At 41.5% G+C, this 14,811-nt stretch overlaps 2 protein-coding genes across 6 annotated transcripts in view; one reads left to right on the top strand and one right to left on the bottom strand.

Annotated features, from left to right (window-relative positions):
- The window catches only part of CEP63 (centrosomal protein 63), a gene marked incomplete at both ends in the record, with an annotated part of 30,985 nt that extends 29,666 nt beyond the window's left edge, over positions 1 to 1,319 (bottom strand). For 2 of the 5 annotated variants that reach the window (XM_084232188.1, XM_084232190.1), the window contains 2 exons: positions 641 to 818; positions 1,255 to 1,319. In XM_084232188.1, coding sequence (XP_084088314.1) covers positions 641 to 818; positions 1,255 to 1,298 — 222 coding nt within the window. The remainder of the gene's footprint in view (positions 1 to 640; positions 819 to 1,254) is intronic. The other 3 variants (XM_084232187.1, XM_084232189.1, XM_084232191.1) reach the window with 2 other exon arrangements.
- An 8,912-nt stretch (positions 1,320 to 10,231) lies between these two features.
- On the top strand, positions 10,232 to 14,278 carry ANAPC13 (anaphase promoting complex subunit 13; the record flags this gene model as incomplete). The annotated part of the gene is made up of 2 exons (XM_084232325.1): positions 10,232 to 10,330; positions 14,153 to 14,278. 2 exons carry the CDS (start codon positions 10,232 to 10,234, stop codon positions 14,276 to 14,278), a joined length of 225 nt encoding a protein of 74 aa, XP_084088451.1.
- Between the last annotated feature and the right edge of the window lie 533 nt (positions 14,279 to 14,811).

Below are 14,811 nucleotides of genomic sequence, written 5' to 3'. Positions count from 1 at the left end.
ATGGACATTCATGCCAGAAACTTAAGGGCAATGCTTGCGTTTGAAAATATTTTCTGCTTCCCTTCTAATATCAGTGTGTTGCTTCTTACTAATTAGCAATTATTAAACCTTCCCCCCAAAACTCCAAAATCTATATGGTGAGATTGCAAATAATTTTTATTTTCCTCTTTTTTTCCTTTTCTCTTAATTTTCAACAAGGGTACATACAAGCCTTTGAAGTGTTCTTCTAAATTTTGATTTAAATTTAACTTAAAAAAGCAAATTCTTGAATTTTGACCTTAACATTGCTTTTTGCATTAGTTACAAGCTACAATAAGATAAAAAATAACTTTCACTAAATTGAATGTTAATATAGACACATAATAGGATGGGGGTTACATAAAGATCCTGTGACACCCTCTGCATTTTCTTAAAGAGGTTATGCAAGTGTTATATGTGATCAAGGTAACAAGATCCTTAAATATTCATATTTTTATGCATTTTCACAATGAAATTTCCTTCTATAAGAAACCATCAGACAAAAAGACAATATAAAAACTAACTTGACAAACAAATGTTTTCTTCAACAAATATTTAAGAAACATTTAATATAAAAGTCAAGGTCAAAGTATCTAAAAGAGGAGTGAATCAACTGCTTTACCTCTTTGTGTTTCTCATCCAACTGACCCCTGAGAGACTTAAGTTCCCGTTCACGAATATCCAAGCAAGTTTCTAGAGCATGTGTCTGCCCTTCCCATTCAGACTTTTTATGAGCCACCATTATATCAATCTGTTTCATAAGCTCCTGTAGTTCTGCTTCGCAGGATGTCAAAAATCCACTATAAATAAGAACAGAAACTTAAGATCATTTGTCCAAGTGGCTTTTCATCTAACACACATAAACATACAGCAGATAAACTTAACGAAGGTAGAACACTGTGAATAAACAAACTATAAGAAGTAAAGAATAGGATTTCTGAACTTTTCTTTTTAATGTTCATATCAATAATATTGTCTTCCTCTAATTAGCCAATCAAAAGCCTAAGTCATTTCATCAAACACAGGAATAAAGTCATAAGCTGAACTATGAGAAAGACTTCCATAATCAATAACTAGCTCTTTTGTCATATTTTAGGGAAGGCTTCAGGAAAAATCTAAGTAAGTTTATACCATATTCTCAGGTGGCCAAAATAAAAAGCGTGGGAAGCAAGTAAGCTAGCTGGGAAACGATTTTACAAATTTAAGTGAGAAGCTTATGGTCAAAAGCAAACTTACCCATCATGTCCCCGGTTTTGCATTCCTTCCAATAAAGCCTCCATCACCAAATCCCCTTTGTTTTGGCAACTGGGAAAACGAAAAGAATCAATCAGAGAAAATTCATGTTTTAAGTTCTAACATGCCAACTTATAAGCCTAAGAATGTGAATGAAAGCATATAATTAACAAGAAAATGCAGCACTGCTGAGGATAACTACAGAAACTGTCAAGGGGTATTATTACTTCAAGAAATATTAGGATCAAATACGTTTCAGACTCAAAAAAATTACTTAAAATTAGCTAAATTGTTGTTGGTACTCTCCCCACATGATTGAAAACAAACACCTCAGTGTTGTATCCCACTTCCTAATGTAATGGTGGGCCAGGGAGGAGGTAGGGCACTAGACGCAGAGGGCACTGACACAAACCCCTCTTACAAAATGAGAGGAACTTAGGTGTCTTACACATCAGAGGAGATATGTAGCTTGAAGTCTGTGGTCCATCACAGGAGATCCTATTCACCCTTGAGATGACAGGCCTGTGAATCTTCTTAAAAAAAACCCAACTCCTAAAATGCTGCTGTGTGGGCCCTCCTCTCTTCTGCACCTCATTGCTCCTAGTGTTTAACAGTTCTTTCAGAGGGGCTATACTACATCAGAAATGAGTTTTTTTCATACCCTTATTCCTTACATTCATCCCTCAAGAATAAAAAAACAATTTCAGTCATTCCTGCAGCCCCGGAAATTAGTGTAGCAATTCACCATGGCAAATGCTGGATGCTTTGGGCTAAAATTATCTCAACTCCCCTTCCAATTACTTGCCCTCCGTGCCCCCACCCCCGCTCTGCCCCACCCCAGGCTAGTCATAGTTGGAGAACTGCAGAGCAGAGCCCAGCAGAGAAAGGGAAGGGAGACAGAACAGAGTGCCATAAAAAGGGAAAGACACACCATAATGACAGGAAAATTAGACCGAGGAAAGACCACCCTTAAATTCCTAAGGCCAAGGGCCTCCCTGGTGGTGCAAGGGGTTAAGCACTGCACTATGAAGCAATCCGCAGCCTCTGCAGCAGGAGTGTGATCCCCCCAGCTGGCCAGGGAGCAACCCACATGGCGCAGCAGACCTCTTCTGTCTCGCCTGCTGCTCCCCGCAGCAGTGTATTTCAGTTGGTCTGCCTGTTCTGTTCCCCACTCTGTCTCTGGTGAATCCTCTCACCCCCCACATCTCTGGCCTTACCCCAGCTCTCGTATGCATAAATAAACAAATCTTTTAAAAAATATATTTCTAAGGCCGAGATGAGTAGCACCTACAGTAGGTTTCGCACCTCTTACTACAAATCTTTGAAATGCTAATCAATGTCAAACAACTTCTCACTCCTGAGAAACAGCCTCCCCCACCTCCCCCCCCCCCCCCCCCCCCAGTCTTCAAAGGCTCAACCCTGAATGAATAATGGTCCTTGGACTATAGTGTGGTCCCGCCCCACTGCCCTAATGCCTTCTCTACAAATTACATTGTTTCGAAAAGGGGATTCTTTCATCAAAAAAGAATTCCAGATTGTACCAATCACTAGATATATAGTGATAAAAGATGTGGCCCTTCTCAAGGAACTAAGAGTCCAGTTAGGTGCAGAAAAAAATTAACCAAAAATGTCCCCCAAGTGTGATAAATGCAGTGACAGAGGCACACAGAGGGTGTCCCAGAGACACAGAGAACTGACTGGAAAATAACACTACATGTTATTTGCATTTATTTCTCAATTTACTAACAGGAATATTTCGCTATCCATGCATAAATATGCCAGAGAGGGCCTCCCCGGTGGCGCAGCGATTGAGCGCTGGGTTGGGAAGCTGCCCGCGGCCTCTGCGGCGACGGTTCAATCCCCAGCTGCTCCCCAGCCACCAGAGGAGGGTCCCACATGGCACACAGACCTCTCCTGCTGCCCACTGCTCCCCTCAGCAGTGTACTTCAGTCCTTCTGCCTGCTCTGCTCCCCGCTCTGGCTCTGAATTCTCTCACCCTCCCACGCTTCTGACTGTACCCAGTGCATGTATAAACAAAACAAACAAACAAATAAATAAATAAATAAAACATGACTCTATTAAAAAATATATATATATGCCAGAGAAGTTTTTTTTTTTTCCCCAGTCAGGTTATCCTTCATATCACACCAATATTAGATAAAATAAACACCTAAAGAAAAAAAATTTGTTTCACTCCACTTTGCCAAATCAGGATACAATTATAAGACATTGCAGAGCCCATGTTTTGGTCCACTGTATGGCAACTGAGCGGCAGTACCAGGTTCACAGTACTGTGTAGATGGGGAGCCAGGACATAGTTCTGCTCTGCAACTAAGTAGCTTTGTGTCTTTGAACTTAAGTTTTTGCATCTGTAAAATGAGGAGCATGAACTATGCTCTCCAAGGTGTCTTCCAGTTTTTGCATGGTATTCTAATAGCCAATTAAATGTATACTATAAATAGCATGCTTCTAATAACTATAGATGGACATTTATTCAATATGTAGGAAAGTGCTAATCCTAAAGGCATTGGAACTAGTTATTAAAAAATACTATTAATAAAATTATACTTCCTTGGGTCACATTAGACATTGATATATTTAGTAATATACACTAGTAATACACATTTGGTAATATATAATGCATTATGTATTCCAGATATTCTTTAATAATTAGCAATATTTAGAATAAAAGCTAAAAGTCATTGAATCTGTTCTGTCTTTATTATATTGTCTAGTTCAATCTCTTCAACACTCATAAAAGACACTTGTGCTCGTTAAGGCAGCACTTACACTAAAAACGGAGCAACAAAGAGATTAGCATGGCCCCTGCACAAGGATGATGTGAAAATTCATGAAATGTTCCAGATTAAAAAAAAATACAGATACCATTACTCTCAGGAAATTGAGACTTGAAAGGTTCAGTAACCTATTTGGTAAACTAATCCAAATAGGTTGTGAATTGTAATCCTCAGATTCAAACCTAGGTGGTGTGACTTCACACCCTCAGCCAATATAAAATATTCAGATGTTTTACAATATTCCATATCTTTAATTAATCAGCACAGACTTCTCTAGTTAGTAGCTGCCGCTTGGCAGCAAAAATCAAACCAAATCAGAAAGTCCTAACACAAGAAAAAATATAAAGTGAAGTATATCGTCACCATGTCCACCTGGTGGCAGCAGTACAGTAGTGAAGATGCATAGTCTACACCTGGGCAAGACGCCATTTCAGGAATCAAAATAATGCTCTCAGACTAAGACTGAGATCTCTGTTATTTTTTTTTTTTTTAAAGGCAAAGGGGGAGGGTAAAGTTAATCTTACTAATGTGATGTGTTTAACAATACCAGAAGGCTGCTTGAGTAGCTGCCAAACACCAACACCATCAGTGCCCCTTCAGGATCAGGTAAATAAAGGACTGATTTTTCTGAGTTTGTCATAGCTACATCAGTGATTCCTTTCCTGACCAAGCTGACCCTCATTCAACTATATGTAGTATGTCATTCTATATTCTTCTTTGCCTGCACCATGTGATAATTCTGCAGTTAGACATTCTCTGTTCATATTAAATACATATTTAAGTAATTACAGCCTGATGATCCGCTACCAATTGCTACTAACATTAAATGGAAACTGTAGCTCTACAACTAATATAGGACAATCTGAGTATTTCCATAGTTACACAAGCACATCAACAGACATTATTTATTGTAATGGTCCTTTGGAATGAAGACTTTTAAATCAGTGAAATCTGGTCTAGAATGATTAAAAGAAATACAGGCCTTTTTCACCAAGTGTAAGAAGCAAGGAAAAACATACTTTATATCTTAGAGGGAAAAGAGTCCAAACAGGATTATCTGATAATGGACAAAACTTTGAAATTCATTAACGAATTGGAACCTAAGAGCTAGAAAGGACCTAACAGTCTCCAATTTAACCTTTTTTTGTTTTACAGATCAGGAAAAATATTCATATTATATGACCGTGATCAAATTACTCATAAAATAGGACAGTGAGAGAAAATTAAAACTCTGGATAGAATTATGAATAAATGTATGCTGAAAGATGGGATGTGCCTACCTAGCAAGAATTGTTTAAAAGAAGATAGCAATGCTCTGCCCTCTACTGGTCTTGGTGTTATTGCAAACACACACCCTGGACTGACAGATATATTATGACTAATAAACTGTGGCTGCTCCAATAAACAATAAATGTTACCATTGCCCAGAAAAAAAAAAAAATGCAAATGATCTTAAACATTGAAAAGGATGCTCAACCTTGCTTCACATTAGAAAATACTAATTGAAACTACACTGGGTTATTCTTTCTTCTGTATTAGATTAATCAAAAATTAGAAGTTGGACAATTTACTCTGACAACTAGGCTAGGGGAAAACAGGCACTCACATACATGGTGGGTGGGAGTGCAAAATGACACAACTACTATAGAGATCTGGGCAATACCTAACAACTAATATCTATGCATTTACCCTTTGATCCCAGGAATCTATCCCAAAGATACACAGCAAAAATACAAAATCACCATGCACAAGGCTGTATGTTGTAGCACTATTTATAATTGTAGGAAAACACAACTGTCTATCAATAGGGGACCAGCTGAATATTTATCTACCAATGGAATATTATTTTAATTCATTTAAATAGCCACAGATAACTGATGGTTACTATACAGGACACTGCAATTCTAGATCTAACTAGAGAGAAAATGCACTTAAATTTAGAATATTCAGGGGAGAAATGGGAGGTCAGGAACTGCCATATTAAAAGACTTAAAAGGTATACCAACTAAATTCCACACGTGGATTTCTACAGGCTTTTGATCCAAACAAGTACACTTATAAGAAGATAATGGTGTAACTGGGTAACTCTGAACATAGACTGAATACTGACATTTACAGATTTTATATTAATCTGTGTATCTGTGATGACAGCACTATGGATTTTCTAATGAAAAAAAAACTAGGTCCTTGGAGAGGGAAAAATCCTAAAGTAACATAAAAAATCAAAACCTCAATTCTCGAGATCTATGTCAATGTCAGCTTTAGGTGAATTTCAAATCAAGTTGACTTCTTTTTTTAAAACCAGAAACTGACATAATAGACTGGCTGCTGTCATCATCAGTCACCACACCACATGAGAACCAGGACTAAGTAAAGGTCTTCTACCCTTCCAATGAGAGGAAAATGGCATCAGTATAACAATTACCAATAATTTGAAAATTATGAGTCTACACACGTTAAGAGGTCCTAACGCTATCTGAAGGTTTACAAATCTCTAACCCATTTTAATGTCAGCCTTTTTTTACTGTACTGATCACTGATAATGATAGTCAAAGGGCAAGCTAGGGATAAACACTCAAGAAAATATATACGCACAGCTAAATATAAATGTAAATACTGAAGCTCATGGGATGAGCCCTATGATCTCTTTTGTCTATAAAGCAAAGTAAGCATTGGGGGGGCACCTACCCAACACATACTTTATTAAAAGGAATAATTAAAAAATAAAAAACTGGTTGGGCCTCCCCTGGTGGCGCAGCAGTTGAGCGCCGGGCTGCGAGGCTGCCCGCAGCCTCTGCAGCGCCGGTTCGTTCCCCGGCCGCCGCGAGGGGCCCACAAAATAAATAAATAAATAAATAAATAAATAAATAAATAAATAAATAATAATAATAAACTGGTTTAAGGAATCAGCTGCAAAGCTCAAGGAAACTACCTTGTGCAAATAACTATCACCACAAATGTAGACCAGTCGCTGACATCAGGCTCATCAGGGACTTAAGAAAAACCACATTCTAGATTTACGCTCTTCAAATATCTTCATAATAAAAATGTTCCTAAGGAACCGTCCTTTGAAGCCCACTTTTTATTTCCAATCCCTGATTTGTGTGGGGCGATCTGTCAGTTCGGGATTCCCCAACTTCAGTCCTTCGCGATGTCTGCCACATGTCTGTGCCGCCTGTGCCAACATTACAAGTTTTTAAACCAACCCACTTTTAAAAAACTGCTGAACTCCTCGCCATACACGGATCACTATCACCTGCCGTCAACGACCTAAATCGCAACAAGGCTAGGAAGCTAACCAGATATGGCAGCCTAGGCGGGAGGGCTGTGCCGACAGTCCCTCCCCTGAAGAGGAAGGCAGGCCCGCGGCTCGCTCCGCCGGGGACGATGAGGCCACGAAGGCAGCTCGCCCCCCCCGACGCCCTCCCTCCCGGGAGAGGCTGACCACCTGGCGGGCCCGGTTGGCGCGCCGGGGAGGGCCACGTCCGCCTCCGCAGGTGGGCTGGGCGTACGCGGCGAGGCCGGCGGGCGGAGAGCCAGAGCGGACCCGGGCCGGCGGGGGCGGGCCCGAAGGCCAGCGGGCGGCGGTGGCCAGCAGCCCGGGCCCACACCGCCGCACGGCGGGCGGCATCCCCGGAGCCTCGGCGGCCCCGGGCCCAGGGCATGCCCAGCCCTCGACAGTCCTACGTGCGCACATGCGGTTACAGCGCGGCCGCGAGCGCGCCCCCGAGCCTTCCCGCCGTTACCTCCCCCGCCCCCGGCGGCGCGCACGCGCGTCAGCGCCAACCTGACGTCCAGGCTCTGGCGTCGGCACGTTCGTTCCGCCCACCGCCCTCTCACTTTTAATTGAAACGTCTTCCCAGACTGTCCCCCCGCGCAAGCCGATGGGCTCACCCACATCCGGGCATCGACGCGAAGGCGGGGCTTGACGTCAGCGGGTGCGGCGCTGGGCCGGGTGCCGGTAAGGGTTTCCCGCGCGCCAAGCCTACGGCTCTTGAAGGAGCGGGCACGCGTGCTTCCTCAGCGGCGGACTGCTCCCACTCCCGTCGCGGAGGCCGGGGTCTTCACTGCGCGCTCATGATCGCTTCTTTGACCGCCCGTAGGGTCGGACGGAAAGGGACTGGAGCGGCGGCCCGGGACCTCCCCCGCCTCCACGTTTGGTTTAGCCAGCCTCGGGCCGGAAGCCGCGGCGGGGGGCGGGCTCACGCACCTGGACGGAGGGCGGTGGCCTGCGAGGGTCAATTCTAGTGCGGGGCCAAGGCCTTCCTGTTTTCATCGTGTAAATTTGTGTTTACAGAGCTTGAAAGCGCAGAGGTGGATAAAACTTGCGCCTGCCTCAGGCAGTGTCACGAGCTCCCCTTTGGGTCCGTTTACTGCGCCCAGGCCAGCGCGGGGTGGGCGGAGAGACGGGTTACCGCGCTCCACCTGGGTCTAGGAGAAGATTTGGGGAAGGAGGCGACCCAAGAGCTACGTTTTTAGACTGACGAGGAGTTAGCTGGGGGAAAAGGAAGAATAAAGAGACTTCCAGACTCTGGGACTGCCACATGTGTAAGACGTGTGTTCAGGAAATGGGTGGGTGGTTTAGTCTGTCAAGCCTGACAAGTGCTTGGAACAGTGACGGTGTTCTGTCTGTCTAGTAACAGCCTAGCCTTTCGGCACCTTAACTCTGGAAATGTGATGTGGACCCCTGCGCTGATGCCTGTGTTGAATTTGGAAGGAAAAGCAGGTTTTAGTGTTGGGGAAAAGAGACTTAAGCGCAAAGGCTGGGAAGGGTGACAAGTGTTTGGAAGAGGGGCAGGTGAAAAAAGATTGAAGCCAAATTGGGGAAAGGTGTGCTAAAGAATCACTCACGCAATATGTACACATTACTGTTGGAGACAGTAATACCTGAACATTTGGTCACAAAGCTGGCTTAAGTTCTTTATGGATCATAAAAACACAAAGCTTTTCCAGGGCAGATGGAGTGCTTTGAGACAATTCCAAAAAGATGAAATCTGTGTAGTCCTGGGAAAATCAGCAGGTTTGAGCAGGGAAAAGGTTATTTCAGAGCATCGAGGAGAGAGGACTGGCAGTAGAAAAAAGGAGGGCAGCAGGAAATTTTTGTTTGTAGAACAAAAATTCCAAAATTGTATCTGAAACTGAGAGTAAGGACTCCTTGTGTGTATCTTTCCTAATTACGGGTTGTTTCACTTTGAATTATACCAGAAAGAGTACTGGATTAATTCTTGAGTGAAACAGGCCTCATTTGGCTCACTACTGGCACAAGTAGCTGGGCACTTTTTTCTTTAGTGGGCATAAAAATCCTTCTTCCACCCCAACCTATATAATTATGACCCAAGTATTCTGGCCATCTTGCAGTCAGATTCAGGGAACCCAGAGCTACCTTCCAAGCTATCTGCAGCAGTTTAGGAGAACAACAGGGAATCGGCCATGATCAAGGAGCTAAGTAAGCATCTAGACCACTTGGGTTAGGCACTGAAACCAGGACAGCATTAAGAATTGGGAAGGAACCCCAATGGCGCACAGAAACTGGGTTCCTTCCACTATTATTCACCCGGAGGTGATCCTTTCAGAGCTCAACTTGGCTGCTATATTAAGAAGGGAGCCAGTTGCCTAACAAGTATAATTGCCAACATCTTGTCTTGAGGATTTGTGTCTGTGGTTGATCACTTGGCATATTCAGGATGTTCATTAGCTCCTGCCTTTAAGAGCACCAAGATAGGAGCCAAGGCAGGTGGAAACCTTTGTAAAATGGTGCAGAAAAGGCTAGAGGGGCCAGAAAAGTGACTTAGTTATGAATCAGAGACACATCATAAGCATCTGGAACAGGAAAGTTGAATGTGAAAATTAGGAGAGAAAAGCTGCATTCCAGATCTACTGTGGTCTTGTAAACAAGGCCCTCAGATGTGTTGCCCCTTGTCATACTCTGAGACTGGTCTATCAGCTTCACTGTGTTTGTCTGGCCTATACTTCTGCTTGAGAGGAAGAGGGATCATGCTCTTAAAATTAAGTTGTCGCGTGACCAGAGGAGTCTTAACCCTAGTGATGTTATGCCAAAAGACACCTCCTGGCTAAAAAATCCTAAGGAATCCTAGTTCAGGATTATACCATCTCCTCAGTCCTCATATTTAAGATATAATCTATTTGATTTATAGATCTGACAAGATTAAAACTGCAAGAGAATGGACAGTGAAGTACAAAGAGATGGAAGGATCTTGGATTTGATTGATGATGCTTGGCGAGAAGACAAGCTGCCTTATGAAGATGTTGCCATACCACTGGTAGGTTATGATTTGTGCTGAAAATAGGTTAAATGTATCATCTGGGAGACCCTCATAGAGGTGGGATATTAATGAACAGATAAACTATTAAAACCAAGGAATGAAAGCTGTGGTGTCCTCTTAACTCTAGAGACCACTGGAGAGCATCTAGCAAAGTCTTTTACTTGAGATATGAAAGGTGGTTCAGACAGTTGACATGACTGGCTCACTTAGAGATCCTACCATGACTAGAACCCAAGTTTTCTGAACCATGGTATGTTCTGTCCACCATGCCAAAACTAGTAAGCCTGATGAGAGTTTAATGCATAAAGTGGTAAGGAGAAAAAAACGAAGGCATATAAGCTATGTTTCTTCTCTACCTGTGGCTTGTCAGTCTGTTGGCATTTTTCTAGAAGTTCACATTCAGGGAACTAGGTTCCCTGAAAAATATTGGGAAGATACCTGGCTTTTCTTTTGCATTTAGACCAATAGTCTCCTGGAATACTCTTTTTTTCCTAAACTTTGGAAAACTGTCCTGCAAGAAGGTTAAGTTTTGCTTGTATGAATGCTTATTAAAAGTCCTATTTATGTCATAGAACAAGGAGAATAGACCCTAGGGACTGTTTTTCTTTAAAGCATGCCTATTGCCCTGAAAAGAACTGTTAATAAAAGCTTGCTGGTAGACTGATGCTTCTACTATTTATAGAGAAATAAAATTCAACTCACCCACATTTTCATTTCAGAATAAGAGATAATAATGTGTTCAACGAATAAGTCACAACTTAGTTTAGGAAAATAATACCCAAAAAAGAGTATATTAAGAATTATAACTGCCATTTATTCAATAACAGTTTTATACCATACACCAATGTTGAAATCTGACATTGAATCTCTATTCCTTAAAACAACCTTGCAAAAAAACCCGAAAATTCCATTTTATAGGGAGGAGATAGGATCAGAGGGGCATGTGCCCAAGAGGCTGGTAACTGATAACTTGGACTTTACACCTAGGTCTGTGAGATTATAGATGCTGAGAACTTTTGTTCATTTGACAAACATTTGCCCTCTCATTAGACAGGCATTTTTTTTTTTTTTTAAATCTACTGTGTGCCATAGGACTAGGTGAACATAAAATGACAGTTTCTGCCCCTGGGGTCTAGCGAGGCAGCATATATAAATAAAAATTATAATAAGTGCTCTAAGTAGTACTTGTGAACAACTACATAGTAAAGGAAGTGGCTAATTGTCTGTTGAGCATCAGGAATGACTTTGGAGAAGTGTCATACTGGTTATAAGGGAAACCCAGAAGTTTAGTGGGGGTAGACAGGGACACTCCAGCAGAAAGGACAGATGTGCAAAGGCTTAGAGTTTTGAAATACTTTGGGACCTGGTGAGGCATTCAGTGGGACAGGGAGAATATTTGTCACAGAAGGAGGCAGGTAAGTTGGGTGTGAACCAGATTTCAAAAGGAGTGTTTTTCCCATACTTAGACCTCATCCTGGGGACATCCAGGAATGAGGGGTCTTCAGAATAGAAGTCTGCCAGGGTGAAATTTTGTTTCAGTAAGTAAGTTTTGCAGCATTATCAGAGAATGTTTGATATGGAGAAAGGGGTAAGTGACAGGATAGTGACACCTGTTATTGCAGTAGTCTAGGCAAGCAAGAGGGACCTGAACAAAAGTGAGAAAGTGGAGGGGAATTGCCAAACTCTGGATATGTTTATGACAGGACTTGGAGAGTGAGTGTGTTGACTTCCAGTATAGCCTGGTTCTGCAGCTAATCCCTGGCTTTTCCCATGTCTTGTGATTCTGAGCAGTATATCAGCTTATGCTGCATAGCAAATCATCCTGAAATGTAGTGGCTTAAAACAGCTATTTATCTCATGATTTTATAGCTTAACTAATAGGGTCTGCTGGTCCTCACCAGCTTTGCCAGTCTCTGCTGGATGGTTATGTTTTGTAGTCAGCCAAGAGCAGGCTGGTTGGAGGTAACTCAGGACACTTGAACACACCTGGCAATTAGCAGACAGTGAGCTGGCATGATGAGGTGACTACGGCCACTGTCTCTCAGCCAGCCAGCAGATTAGTCCAGATTTCTTCATGTGGCCTCTCAGGTTGTAGGAGTAGCGTAAGAAGAAACTGAAGCCACCTGGCCCACGGGCACTGCAGCTGCTTTCTTTCTGCCAAAGCAAGCCACATGGCTACTCAAATCCAAGATGGGGGAAATAGACTGGACCTTTTCATAGGAGTAGTTGCAAAGAATTACAACCCTTTTTGTAGTATACCATAACAGATGGTTATGTTTATGATACGTTATTTCCCAAGCACATGTAATTTTTTTTGTTGGCATTACAATATGAAAACTGTATTGTAGAAAGCTTATCACAAATGGGACGAAATGAAGCAAACTTGCTACCTCTGATTTAAACAATTAATTAACCAAGGTCCTGTTTATGTTTTGTCAGCTGTAAGTAAGTTTTGGAGCCAAACTTTAAGTTTGAGTGTTTTATCGCTTTGTAATAAATGATTTTTTTTAATTTGTTCTGTTTGAATCTCAGTCTTCTGTTTGTAGAGCACGATGTAGGTGATTCAGATATACTTGTGCATATTTTAAGTAAATTGCTTCATATATATTGAGCATGATTTTAAATTCTATGTATGTATATATACTTGAACTGCAAATTGGAATCTAGTGAGAAATGGTAAGTATGGATATTAAGTAATAGTTTGCTAACCTAAAAAAAAGTAATATAGTTAATTAAAACAGCTATTTATCTCATGATTTTATGTATCTGTGAACTCTGGTCCAGAGTCCTGGTAGTAATAAATTTAAATTTAAAATATCAGGGGAAAAGTTCTCATCACACGCACAAAAAAGGTAACTGAGTGGGGTGATGAATGTATTAACTAACCTTACTGTGGTAATCATTTTGTAACCTAAGATTCAGATCATCATGTTGTACACCTTAAACTTACACAATGTTATATGAAAATTTCTCAATAAAGTTTGAAAATCAATATATAAGGAAACTATTCCAGATTTTACTCTTTTTAAGTGTGGCCCATGGTTTACCATCTTAAGAAAACGGCTAAAACAACATGGGATGGCCATTTACGATATTGCATGTTACTGTGCTTCACCACCAGGGGGAGATCGCTATTCTGTTTCTTTTTAGTGTGCCCCACTTACCTCTTTTATTATATAGGCATGTTGAGTACAAGATAGTTTCTGAATACATTTCTTGTACTTAAGGAATATACCAGCCAATGTAGTATTGTGTTAAAGCAGCCTCCCACCCAAAAAAAAAAGATTTAGTGTCAGCTTATTTCAGTGTTCCTACTCAGTAGTAATAAAAACAAATATTCCTTGAGTAATGGATGCAGAATACTGAAAACTATACTTACCCTTGACTAAACTACCTGTTTAGTACTGATAGCAGTCCTTCATGGCGATGGCTACTATTTTTCTCTCAAGAAGAAACAAAGACTCCAAGAGTTTGAGTATCTTGCCCAGGTTACCCATTAAATGGTAGAGTCATACACTCAAATCCCAGTCACTTCTGGGAGTTTGTACCTTTCACCTCTGCCACACTGCCTTCTGCGCAAGTGCTGGAGTCATCACATTGTCATCCCCTACTGGACATGGACCAGGGTACACTTTGAGAGCTGCTTCTGATTTCTCCTCATATCTTTTTATTCTAGCTCTTCCTTCAGAATGCCCTTCTTTCACTTATGCCCTCTGTTTCTAGGACTGAGCAGACTTTCAATCTAAGAGCTCTTGAGTTTTAAGGGGTTTGTTAATGTAAAGTGTACCATCATTCTGATTGGCCATTGTACCTTTTCAGAACGAGCTTCCTGAACCTGAACAGGACAACGGTGGCACCACAGAATCTGTTAAAGAACAAGAAATGAAGTGGACAGACTTAGCCTTACAGTACCTCCATGAGAATGTTCCCCCCATAGGGAACTGATCCCTGACTCCTTTTTCATTGATGGATTTGGAGAAAAAAATACATAGATGCAAAATTTTTTTTCTGTCTCCTAATTCAGATCTTTTAGTGGTAGATCAGAAAATGCATGCCTGCTTAGTTTGTAGCGAAAAAGTACAATGTAGAAATCCTTACAGAGGGAGAAACTGATTTGATACTTCTTAGGAATGCAGAGTATTTGGCTCTTTGAACCTAAGTTTTTCATTCACTAGCTTGTATTTGAACATGATTTGGATAAATATTTGCCTTTAACTCTAGTTTTGCTTTACTATCAGAGTTTAGCACACTACTTATGTGTGTCCTGTGACACAGGTGATTAAAGATATGAGAGGAAAAGGCAAAGAGGAGCTGATACAAGAATTATTGACTTCCTGTGTACCCCGCCCTAAGAAGCAATCTAAGTGAATGTGAGTGGAGCTTGTAGATATAATGGATATGTAAAGAACCCACTCATTGACTGCTAGGATTCCTAAGATTCCCCAAGGTATTTTCAAACTTTGGATACGTTTACCCAT

The sequence above is a fragment of the Talpa europaea genome, assembly GCF_964194135.1.
Source record: "Talpa europaea genome assembly, chromosome: 4".
Taxonomy (NCBI): Eukaryota; Metazoa; Chordata; class Mammalia; order Eulipotyphla; family Talpidae; genus Talpa; species Talpa europaea.
The sequence above is the reverse complement of the archived record's forward strand: the minus strand, read 5'-3'. Positions and strand labels throughout refer to the sequence as shown.